Source organism: Dinoponera quadriceps, unplaced genomic scaffold, assembly GCF_001313825.1.
Source record: "Dinoponera quadriceps isolate SergipeBrazil2010 unplaced genomic scaffold, ASM131382v1 scaffold558, whole genome shotgun sequence".
Classification (NCBI taxonomy): domain Eukaryota; kingdom Metazoa; phylum Arthropoda; class Insecta; order Hymenoptera; family Formicidae; genus Dinoponera; species Dinoponera quadriceps.
This window is the reverse complement of record NW_014554665.1, coordinates 721,045-733,079: the sequence shown is the minus strand read 5'-3', so window position 1 is coordinate 733,079 and position 12,035 is coordinate 721,045. Positions and strand designations below refer to the sequence as shown.

Genomic DNA, 12,035 nt, shown 5'->3' with positions numbered 1-12,035 from the left:
CGGAGTTTGCGCGAACATCGTTGCGTTCGCGCGAACGCAACCGCACAGATCTGGACAGGAAGTGCTCTTTATCGCTCTTATTTGTTGTACCGTGCGACTCTTTGTGATTCACACGCGTTTCGCCGACCGATACGGCACATTAAGCGCGATTCCCTCATCTTCGTCGGAAGCGACAAAAGATCGACGTAATGAATGTCAGCGCTTTTACGCGTTTAGACATCGCTGGTTACGCTGGAAAGTAATTTATAAACTTTTATCATCGTTCAGACGATGAAAAAAAAAGGAAAGAGCACCGCGACTCCGCCTCGGGTTATGTACCCACCCTTCGCCTTCAGTTGCGTTGAATTCGATGAGAAGGAAGGACACATTTTCGCCCCATTTCTTTTTTTTTCTCTTTTTTGACCCATTTATTGTAATTAACATATATTTAACCGTATGAAAGTATAATAATGAAAAAAGAGATTAGGGTAAAAATTAATCGGAATGAAGAGGATTCGCATTAGAGAGGGAGAGAACGGTGCGGTAGATAATCACGTGAAACGTTGCAGGTAGCGGCTTCCAAAATGCATATCGAGAGGCACGCTTATTCGATGCGATTCTCACGGAGTCTGAAATTTCGATCGAATGAAACGTTCAGAATTATACATAATTATATACATTACAGTTGACACGTGTATAATTATCATACAATCCAAATCTCTCCGAATGCACTTGGGTCGACCATTCGCACGAAAAATGTGCGTATTCTTATTCGCGGGTCTGTACATGTAAAAAATTTCCTATTTAAATTCTTCCCATTGATTTAATTAAAAACGTGCTCGCTCGGCGACTTTCACGTGTTACTAGCGCACCGTGCATTTACCAAGATTGGTGGGCCTCCGCGTGTTAGAAAATCGATACGCCGTTCTGACAATACACACGATAAGCCCCCTAGTTCTTCCTAATAAGCTGCGGTAATATATTTATATAATTATATATCTATATGTATGTATGTATGTATGTATGTATATATATATATATATATGTATGTATGTATGTATGTATGTGTATGTATGTATACATATAAAATAGCTAAAAAGTTTGCAATGCAAACTTTTTCGATACGCCAAGTTCGCGAATTTGATATGCACGAGACCTATCGCGCACATCAAGTGATGGTACACCTATATTATGCTGGTTAAAAGATAAAAAAAAGTCGAGTAAACATCGATAAGGTACATAATCGTAAAAGTACGGTTACCGTGCGTAATTAGTAGTTGCTTCCTAGACTAAAACGTTCAACAAAAGGGGAGGTCTAAAAATACGAAAAAAAAAAAGAACTAAAGAAAGAAGAAACGAAGAAAGGAAGAATCGCGTCGGTGCGACGACAAAGGAAGGAGCGGACTGACCCGGTCGAATACGGGAGGATTATTGAAGGACACCTCTGGCCTTGAACATCTCCCTCATCATATTCTTCACGACTTTGACCTCGCGCTTCAGCTCGACTACTTCCTTCTTGAGCTTCTTGTTGGTCTCGGTCAGCTGGATCTCCTGAACAAGTATATCCTTGATTTCCTGTTTCTTTTTCTGCCGGTAACGCGTCGCCGCGTTCTTGTTCTGCTCCTTCTTCCGCACCTTCCTGTCCTCGACGGACGGCCGGTAGGATGACTGGCGGTAGGTTTTAGAGAGGCCCTTCGAGGTCGACGGCTTGCTACTCTCGTTCTCGATGTTCCAGTCGGGATCATCGATCAGGTCCTCCGTGGAGATGCAACTGCTGCCGGAACTGGTGCACGGGCTCGACGGTGAGGGTATATCATTGGCGTGCGAGCGAACGTATTCCTCCACCGCCATCAGCTCGTTCGCCGCGTCCCTGTCGAGGCTCACCGAGTTCAACGGTATGTCCTCGACGCCATCCCACTGGCGGGTTGTCGCCGCCGCGCTGTTCGCGAACAACGTTTGCTGCTGCTGCTCGTAGACAACCGGGACTACCGTCTGCTGCTGACTGTCGGGGAACAGCGATTGCTGTACCGGCTGCAGGGTGATCAGCAGCTGCGTGTCCACGCTCTGCTGCGACGGTGGCGGGGATTGCGGGGGGGTGAGCGTAGAACTGTTGTTCGGCGGGATGATCTGGTGGCAGGCCTCGACATCTCCCAAAACCGTTTCGAATTCCTCCAAGAGAGTCTGGGTGTTCTGCGGCGGCTTCAAGGGACTGTTGTTGTTGTTCGTTTGGTAGCCAATGTCATTCGGGTTCTCGTCGTCGGGTGCAATTGACAGTTCCTCGAATATGGGTATGTATGTTCTCTGTTCCATCCAGTTTGAGAATGATTCTGCAAGAAGAACAAGCGAATCTCATTAGGGTTCGATCGGCACTCGTGCGCGTTTGCTTGCTTCGCGCGCGAATAATAAGATGTATTGCGCAACCTCTTTGTGTAGGGTCTCTTCTCGCGCGATATGCGCATCACGAACGGCGCCACGGAGCCTCGTCCTATTTCTAATTGACGTCGACATATCGACTCGGCAACCCGTGAATGAATCACATTGGCGATTATTACGATTTCCTGGTACGCGCTCATCGTCACCCGCCGCGACAAAAGACGCAATTCGCGCGACGACGTCGTCCCAGTTGAATCCCCGATTGCTTCTGCCTTCTCCCCGAGTAAACTTGAGCCGAACGTCCCCGGCCAATTTTCTTCAACTGAAGAATCGTCTGTGACGTTCAGTCACAGATCTTGTAATTAAGACCGTCTCAAGTTCATCTTCGGACGCATTGTAGCCAATAGGTTTGTTCCTTTCTTAATCTAGCTAAAATTAGATCGCATTCTTCTGCCTTTAGAGTGAAACAAGTACACAACCGAGCGGTGAAAGGAAGGCCCGGTGTAACATTGGTTGAGCTAAAACGAGCAGGTCCGATGAAACGACCCGTGCGATATCTGAGGATAAACTTGAGAGACAGCTTTAAGTACAAAGCCCGGTTGAATGAATACCGGTCTGCGTGTCTTGCGTCTTTACCGTCGCGACAACCCGCGAGGGACTAATTTGCTTCGTTCATGCCCGATATGTATATCAATCTTCCGCGCTCCACCACTCGACAACGCCCGATCAGATTGTCCGCACAATTTCTCTCGCGTCTATTTTCTTTGGTCGGTCGGTGGTGTGGCAACCCGAGAAGGATAAAATTTTCGTGTACAATTATGCCCCCCGCTTGTACAAGAACAAAAAACGAGGAAAAGTTGTCCCGTCGAACAAGCGATAACGGGTATCTTTGTGTGTACGTAATGCGGATTTTTCATATATCTTGGGAGCTAAAACGAGCCGACGGTTAACAGTACTTGTCGCGGTACGTGTGGACAATGTAAAGTGGGCGCGGTTGATATATACACACATACATATATATATATATGCATTTTCATGGACGTTGCTGATTTAACTAGGAAAACAAGTTCCTCATTTGCAATCGCCTCATAATGAGATCAATTCCTTTGCCACCGTTGTGTGTTTTTATTCCGAGTGCCACGAGCGCGTGCACGCGTGCACGCACACTGTGCGTGCATGTTCCGCGAGGTGTGTGCGGAACACGCTTCGGAAAAAAAATATTTTCTTTTTTTTCTCATCGTTAATGACCGACAGTGTCCTTGTACAGGTTGGTGGACGAGTCGAGAGAGGGGCGTTCCCGGTTTCCCTGGACAATGAAACTATGTTGTCTCTCGTCGTCGTCGCCGGACGATGAGGAGGAAACGCGGGGACCGAATAGAACGAGCCAAAGCGCACTCTTAGATAATATTACAACAATGTTGTAATCAATGTTTTCGCATTTCGGCCTAAGACAGCCCTGACCCATTTCCCGTTGAAACTTTGATCTCGCCGGTTCACTCTCGATGTCGCTCTTAAAGTTATCTTGACTTAAATGCAGAGGTCACGGAAGGTCAGATAAGAAGCACTTCTGTGCTCGAAAGTCGTTGGACGGAGAACTTGCGAGAAAATACGGGTATATTTGTCCGAATGGAAAAAAAAATTCCCCTCTCTTTCTCTCTCAGTCGCGAGGCTGCGCTTTCGCGTGTCGCGCGTGAACATTGTTCGTTATCGAGGCTTCCTACTTTTTTTTTCCGAGGAACCGGATCGACTTTGAAAGTGCGACGTAACTCAACGTTCTCGAATAGTTCAGCGTAGTTCACCGAGTGCGTGCCCTCAGCTTTACCGGTTTCTACCGTACCTTCGTGAGGTCTTTGCTCAATCAACGAGCTAATCGACTAATCGGACGAGCGAAACGCGCGCTAATGGTCGCATCATCGAAGTCGAACAAGTCGAAGTTGAAGTGTAGCCGTGGCGGGTTTATTAATTCCCAATTGAAAAGCTCTTGCTAACGTGATATTCCACGAAGATGCCCCCCCCCCCGAGACGCGCACGCACGCGCCGCTTATGTTATCATCGGGCGTGCGATTTGGCGCGTTATCTTTTTTATTTTCGCTCCGCGGGCTGGTAAAGGCTGCGAACTGCGAGAGAACTGTCGGAGGAGCGTCTGTCCGTCTGTCGTCAAGCGCTAGCGAGAAAGAGAGACGGAGAAAGGGGAAGGAAGGGGGAGGAGGTCGAGAGACACGTAGATACGCACAACGAGCGAGACATTTCGACGGCGGATCGCCCATGTGTGACGTGAGAGATCACGTCTGAAGGAGACGTCGCTCTCATCTGTTCGTTCTTCGTCAGTAAAAGAGCGTAATTCGGTGAAAGCGGACTCGCGAGAGAAACGAGAAGGAGGAACCGTGCAGCACCGTGCACCAATGGAGTGCCTCGGGTCTCTTATAGGCCCAGCGATGTCGCAAATTTCGAATTAGACGCATCATTCCTGAATATTCATGCATCATGATTGCTGATTTTATAATGTGAACCGGCAGGAATGCTCCAAAGCAGTCGTCATGATGCGCGAATACTCAGAAATGATCGAGCGTCCAATTCGAGGTTTCCGATATCTCGCCATGATGTCCGGAGAACGAGATTCCATTGATGGCCAGTCACAAAGGTTGCAATACTTCTTTCCTTATTTCAGGATCGATCGTGTAACTTTTTTCTTCCCAGTACGGAAACATGAAATGCGAAATGCGTTCGAATTAGAAGATTCACGCTGGAGAAGATTCATGTGACCCCCTCCTGGGAGCCGGTCGTGCGGAAATCTTATTCGACGGAGTAGAGAATAGCGCTCATTAGCCACATGATAACCGTGATAAGAGGATTTGGGTTCTATTGTGATTGGTCATTTGAATGCCGCTCTACCAGTCAAGTAAGATCTCCGAAAGCACCCTGGGATGTTGATCATGAATTTTCTCCTCCGGTATGAATTCGTGAAAAGCGTGCATTTTCCAATTCGAAGACATTTCACTTTTCCGTTCTGGGGGGGAGCAGTTACACAGAAAGATCGATGTCCAAAACACATCTCGTGTCCGATAGAAGAATTTTGTCCTCCAGCAAGCGAGATATATATATATATATATTATCCTTCGGATACGTTGCAAAACTGAATCGAAAACAAGTGTCGCAACTTTCTTGACTGACCATGAGGACAAACTCTCACGAGGAAGAGACGCTACGCTCTCTTCTCCTCGTCGTGGTGAAACTGAAACAGACAGAGAAAAAGAAAAAGAGAGACAGAGAGTCGCGAGAGCGGGCGAATTGGCAGAGCCAGCTCCGCTGATAAGTGGAATTTTCCACGGGGAAGAAAAGGAAGATAGATTTTCAGAGAGATACGCCCTGCCTGACATCGGCCATACGCGTGGCCACCTCGTTTTCGATACGGTTCCTTCGTCGAACCGCACGATGACAATCGCGCCAAATACGCTTGTTGATCACCCGACGACCGGATGATAACGCACCGCCTCCCCCCGAGGGGATTTCGTACTCTCGCGGCTGTCTCGCCGACTCGGAACAATATCCGAGCTAGACGAGAGGGAGGGCACGAGAGAGCGGAAGTGGAAACCTACCGCTGTAACATAGAGCAGCCATGGTGATGGTCGCGCGTTTTCCTCGTTAGAGGAGAAGATACGTGGGGGAAGATGGGAGGGAGCGCGTCGGTGAGCGCCGTATTTAAGCGCGCTGATGTCCCGAAGGTAAGCTGGACGATTCGACCGTTCTCTCTGCACCGTAGCGGCGGTGGTTGGTGGCTCGACGATGACGAAGAACGCGCGTCCTCCCACGTGTCGTCGCGTTTCCCCGCGAGCACGCACACACAGAGACGCGACTCAACGTCTTTTCACCAGCTTCTGCGAGTTGACGATGATCTCTCGATTCCACGTGTAGAGATATGCGAACTGCATGCTATTATATAACATTAGCACGCTCCACCATCGAGACGCCGGGTCGTTTGCACGGGTAGACTGTCGAGATGCCAGTATTGTCGGGTTACCGGCGCGCGCGCCCGCCTTCGTCTTCTTCACCGCTCCTGCGGTCTCCTCAGCAGGCGCCGTGCGGCCGGCCCATGAAATTCGCGCCACTCGCGACGTACAGCTCAGCCGTATGTTTCGCCTTGCTCGCTCATCCGCTGCCGTCGGTCCGCGGCGATCCACGCGCTTCGCAAACCCGTAGTCTCGACGGTACTTCGGTTTTCCTTCAAAACTCCGACGAATCTCCGGTGAGTCGCCCTTCCTGCTTTCGGCCTTTTCAGCAGAAAGAGAGAGAGGGAGCCAACTCCGCTCCAAGCCGTTTCCCTCGGTCCACTGTGTGTCAGGTTCCTCCCGAAAATCCGCTCCTCTGCTCTTCCACGGGGTGGAGGAGCGCGGCGAGGAGGTCCTGCTTATCGTGAGGTGGCGATAGGCGTGAGTGAGAGAGACGTTGTTGCTTGTTTATCTTGTGAAATCGACCGACGGAAAGCACCGAGGAGACACCACACAAACCGATCTTTCGAGTTGGCCGCCGTGCTGGCACGTGTGGAACGACCCGCGCGGTATTCGGGGACACTTGACACGGCGCAACACTCTGCGTGGCCTGGAGAACAATTAGATACTGATGTAGCGCGACGGCACGGCGAATGGCGGATCGTTTAAATCGCACTTGGCTGTATACAGCCGCCGCCGCGAAACCACTCCTGCTTATCTTTGGACTTTCCCCTCTGCCGCCCCTATCTCCCTTCTCGCGCGATCTCTCTCTCTCTCTCTCGCCGTGCTGACAACACAGCGCGTCGCGCCCCTCCTCCGTCGATCGACGAGCTCTTTCTCTCTCTCTCTCTCTCTCTTTCAAACCGTTCGCGTAGAGGTTAACCAGTTTGTCCCACTCTCTTTTTCCAGAAAAAAGGAGAGGAGGGCGCGGGAACGGCGACGAGAGGTGGGAAAGAGATGGCGAGCGAGAGAGAGAGAACGAAAGCGATAGGCAGGGATACGAAATCTAACGAAAATACCAGTTTTCGCATTTTTTTTTCTGCCTACGCGGCGCGGAAAAAAGCGAAAAGTAGGCGATTCTTGGTTAATGTGCATTCACGCGTGCCTTTGCTCCCCAGCCCTCGTTCCCGATTATATTTGCGCGCGCGTGCGCTTGCCTGCGCACGAGGAGATTGCGAAGTATCTCCTCGGCGGCGGCATAATGCAACGCAATGCTCGCTTACTCGCTCGCTCGTTGCTAGCATCTCGCTCGCTTCTTGGGATACCGAGATACTGTATCGTTGATTTACGATGACGCGTCCCGCGCTGAATTGCATTTGCAGGAGCGCCGTTTAATACGCGCCGACTGTGATTGAGGCTTCTCGCGCGCCGTCTCGGACATGCGATAAAGTCCCGGGCGGCGTAATTGAAAGCTCGCAAGTTCCAACATGCGGCCCGCCTAACACGTCGCGCACAAATTTCTCTCGGACAGTTGTCGTCTCATTCACGGATCTCCTCTAGTCCAAATCTCCGCCGGTATCTTATCGCGTAGTTGTACGTCGAAGCATGAGGCATCTATTCTTTCTCGCTCGACTAATATATACTTATGGAAAAAAAGATAAATATAGTTATGTATGAGACTCGGTGGAAGAAAGAGGAGGAGAGAACTAGTATAAGCTGGTGCAGCCAGTTCAGCGAGAAAGAACAGACTTATGCAAAACGAAGAGATAAATAACGATAGTTTTTATTACAGCGTATGTTAAATTACAAGATGCTTGATAGAGATTTATGCCACGCGCTAATTATCATATCGATTGCCACGAGTACTGTTATTAGGTAGGATTGAAAATTTTGAATAAAGATGAGCTTCAACTGTTAGACCGATGCGTAACAGGCACGTAATGCGTAATAAATGTGGTAAACGGATGGAAATATCATTAATACGGTATTTGAAAAACGGTAATAAGAGACACAATATAAAGATGTGCTCCGGAATTATTTATAGTATATATAAGATTTAAGTTACATGAAATGAGCTTCCATGTGATAAAATGGAAAGCGGAAATCAGCGCGGCAATCAACGTGTTATTTCGGCGAGCTGATTATAAATCGGAGGTATTTTCATGCTACAAAAAAATATCTGTACCTGTTTATTCGTGATATCAAGAGTAAGAAATGAATTTTGTAAAAGTACGTTAGTTGATTTTTTTTTATAACGATTCAGAATATCGACTGACAAGACGTTTTAATAGAATTTTCCAAAAAATTTCAATATTCAAAATGGATATCTTTATAGTTCTGAATATATTCCATAAAAAAAATATATACATATATAATTAAAATAGCCGAAATAAGAATTTCGTTTACAAACTTTTCTCCTTTATCTTTATAGTCTTATATAGTAGTATACATTGAAAAATTTAAGATTTAAAGCTTTTATGCTAAAAGATACTATTATGAAGTTATTTTATCCAATTTATACCAAAGAATATTTGTTGTAATTTTTCAAATAAATAGGAAACTGAAAATTCGTTTGAAAATTTAGCTTTTCCTTCAAAACAACATGAAATATTATCTCTTTGATACGTGTGAAAAATTTAAATATTTACATATCATACTAATTACTAGTAGAAAATAGAAATAAATGGCATAAATAATAAAATAATATACATTATTAGTAAAAAATTGAAATAAATAATATTTACCTTCCTTAATATATTCTTGCATTTCCATTTCTTCTAATACTTTAGAAGCAACTTGCGCACGGCTCAACCGATCGTCATACATTAAATGTTCCGCAGCTTCATTAGAAAATTCTAAAGGCATATCATTGAATAAAAGCCAGTCGTCGTTATCAAATTCCAGTAATGGTGGTGTCCCGTTAGGGGACACCGGCTCTTCCTTCCACTCCTGCATCTCCTGGTCCTGATTGAACTCCATCATCAATGCGAATCCAACCAAATGTTAATAAAGAATGATGAAAAGAAATTTTTGTCGGTTTGGCGACGTAGCTCGCAACGAGCGCCATATTGAAACTGAAATTAAAAAAGAAAGTTTTATATTAGCAAGAGAATTAAAAACAAGATTGAATTCATATCTTGGAAAAAGAGTAAGACTAAGATTGAATTCATATCTTGGAAAAAGAGTAAACATTCATTTATTCAATGTTCAGTTAATTTGTTAAATCTGTTTGAAAATATCTTAATTAACGTAAAATATGAACTATGTCGGCGACTACGACTGCGTTGATATATATATATGTGTATAAATTATTATATATACACATTGTGTGTGTATGTGTATAATATTATATATCAATTATCAATGTCGTGCTTATAAAATTTCAAAATTATTTAAGTAAATATATGATAATATGTGTATATAATAACCAATTTTCTACATTAATTAAAAATAATATATAAAATTTATATTACATTTAATATTAATTTAACATTATAAAGAAATTAAAATATCACCTTTTCCATGTATTTATCTGATATTTTAATAATAAACTTTACATATCTATACAAGTTATATTAAGTGAATTACTTGATAAAATTATTTGATTATATGATTGATTTAAGATAATTTAGAAGAAAAATAATAATAAATGAATTTTACTTCACTTAATAGGAATAATATATATTTTCATATATACACACTATACATTTTTAAGCCATGGTAGAGATGTGTACAGGCTACGCCAACGGAATCAAACTGATAGTTGTGGTCGATGGTCATTTTCCACGTGTTCACGTGTCCACGTGTTCACGTGCCGGAAACAAAGGTTTTTATGGGAAAATTTTCTATTTGTGCACACTAAGTTGGCTACACTAAGTTGCGCGAGTTCTCTTTTCCCCTCCTACCCACCAAATCTCAAAAAAAGTGGGGAACAAAGATATGGCGCAAAGCAGTACAGCCACTGTAGGAATAGAAATCAAAGTCTACAGAAACACGGAAACTGAATTTACGTCATCCTCCGCGCTGAGAAATTTTCAGCGGTAACGCGCAGAACTGTACGTGAAGTTGATGTCGCTCCATGACGCAACATTGGGTTATCATCTGGCAAAATCTCGCGACGACGAGCGAGGCATCTCGAGTGAGAGGATATCTGCGTAGCTCGCAACGTAACATATGATAAGAGGTGAGAAAAATCCCCGATATAAGACGAAGGGAAAGGGTGATTTGTGATGCAAACTGCGTCACGTAAGAATGAGTCATTCAAAATGGCAGAGTTCCCATTGTGAAACACAGTTGCATAGTTCGAAAGGCGAGCACCTTTCGCGAAAAATGAACAAACGTAACGTTACTTACTCCATGATTATATGGTGTCTTCGGCACACTTGCGTGTGCAAGTCTTCGGTGAACTAGGTACTCATCTTGACCGTATTCGGGAGCGAAGAGAAAATTCGAACGTCTTCCTCCTAAGCCTCATGGATACGGAATGTAGAATGAGCGTCGCGTCCAACGCAGCCTTCGATCGGCATGGTCACGTGACATGCCTCTACTACTCAGCGTCCCACATTATTCCAACAGTTCTTCTCCTTTCAGTCTTTAGTGTAAAATTCTTAATTTTTAATATTCAGTCTGATGTGTGTCTTGTTACTTAGAAAAAAGTGCGTGAAAAGCGAATTTTGAGTCGTGCTATTTGAAAGGTTAAGCCGGATCTGCAATGCGCAGCAGGACAGTCGCAACCACTCGGATCGGTCCATTTCTGAAGCGTAATTTACGATAAGCAGTAGGAATATGTTCATAAGAAATAAAGGACCGCAATAGTCGTAAAGTACGCAGTAAGACGTAAGCAGTAAGCTAGTCGATCAACCATAGTCGATTTATTTTTGGGATATATGAATGTATTTGGCCAATCGGCTTACTATTTACGTCTTACTGCATACTTTGCGGCTATTGTAGACGGTCCTGAAGGATAAGAAATTGACCAATCATATTCGAATGTAAGGAAAATAATCGACTATGATTGGTTAATTTCTTACTTATTTCTTATAAACATGCTCCTATTGTCCATTGTAGACCACGTTTAATTCTAACGACCACTACCAATCCAATTCCTCCTAGGATTGGAGTAGGCAGAAGCTGCTGTCTCATTTCAAGTGCAAACAACACGAACTATAGATTTTCAGCGCTGACAGCATGGACGTATAAATATCTAGAGCGTAAAGTCAATTTGCCGGCGAGAGAATCGGCGAAACGGGGGATTCGCCATATTGTCTGGCAACTTTCGGCGCCCTATTTGAAACTTGACGGATCGCGATATTATTTCTATTTCCACTGCATGAGAACAGAATTTTATATGAAAGCTAATTCAATGGTTATATTTAATATGTCTTTAACCAGTTAAGTGTGTTTGACGACTATATCCGTCATGGAGATGTGGCAGAATCTTGTGTCATGACGACTATATCCGTCATGCGTAAAATTTAATACAATTTGATATTTAAATTGTAATTCTGGCGAAAACTAAATTATATTCGTAAATTTTAATATGGGTAAAATGTTTAGAGGTCAAGACGAAATGAAACAAACAAATGAAAATTATAAATAATTTGAGTTGGATTTATAACTTCCTGAGAGCTAACTCGCTTGATTATCGCGAGACACACTGGTGGTCTCTTTGCAAAGAGATCGCCACAGTTAACTGGTTAATGAGTGGAATTTTTTCCCGACTCTGTAGAAGCAGTGCACAATAACTCCCATATTTCA

At 44.5% G+C, this 12,035-nt stretch overlaps 1 protein-coding gene across 2 annotated transcripts; it reads right to left on the bottom strand.

Annotated features, from left to right (window-relative positions):
• Positions 1 to 519: 519 nt before the first annotated feature.
• Positions 520 to 10,772, bottom strand: LOC106740699 (activating transcription factor of chaperone). 2 transcript variants are annotated; one of them, XM_014611986.1, is made up of 3 exons: positions 10,632 to 10,772; positions 9,023 to 9,352; positions 520 to 2,306 (listed from the first exon to the last, which is right to left on the bottom strand). In XM_014611986.1, the coding sequence occupies exons 2-3, from the start codon at positions 9,258 to 9,260 to the stop codon at positions 1,408 to 1,410; spliced, it is 1,137 nt and encodes a 378-aa protein (XP_014467472.1). In that variant the 5' UTR covers positions 9,261 to 9,352; positions 10,632 to 10,772; the 3' UTR covers positions 520 to 1,407. The 2 variants fall into 2 exon arrangements, with proteins under 2 accessions (XP_014467472.1, XP_014467473.1); XM_014611987.1 differs by lacking the exons at positions 9,023 to 9,352; positions 10,632 to 10,772 and adding an exon at positions 5,949 to 7,045.
• Positions 10,773 to 12,035: the final 1,263 nt, after the last annotated feature.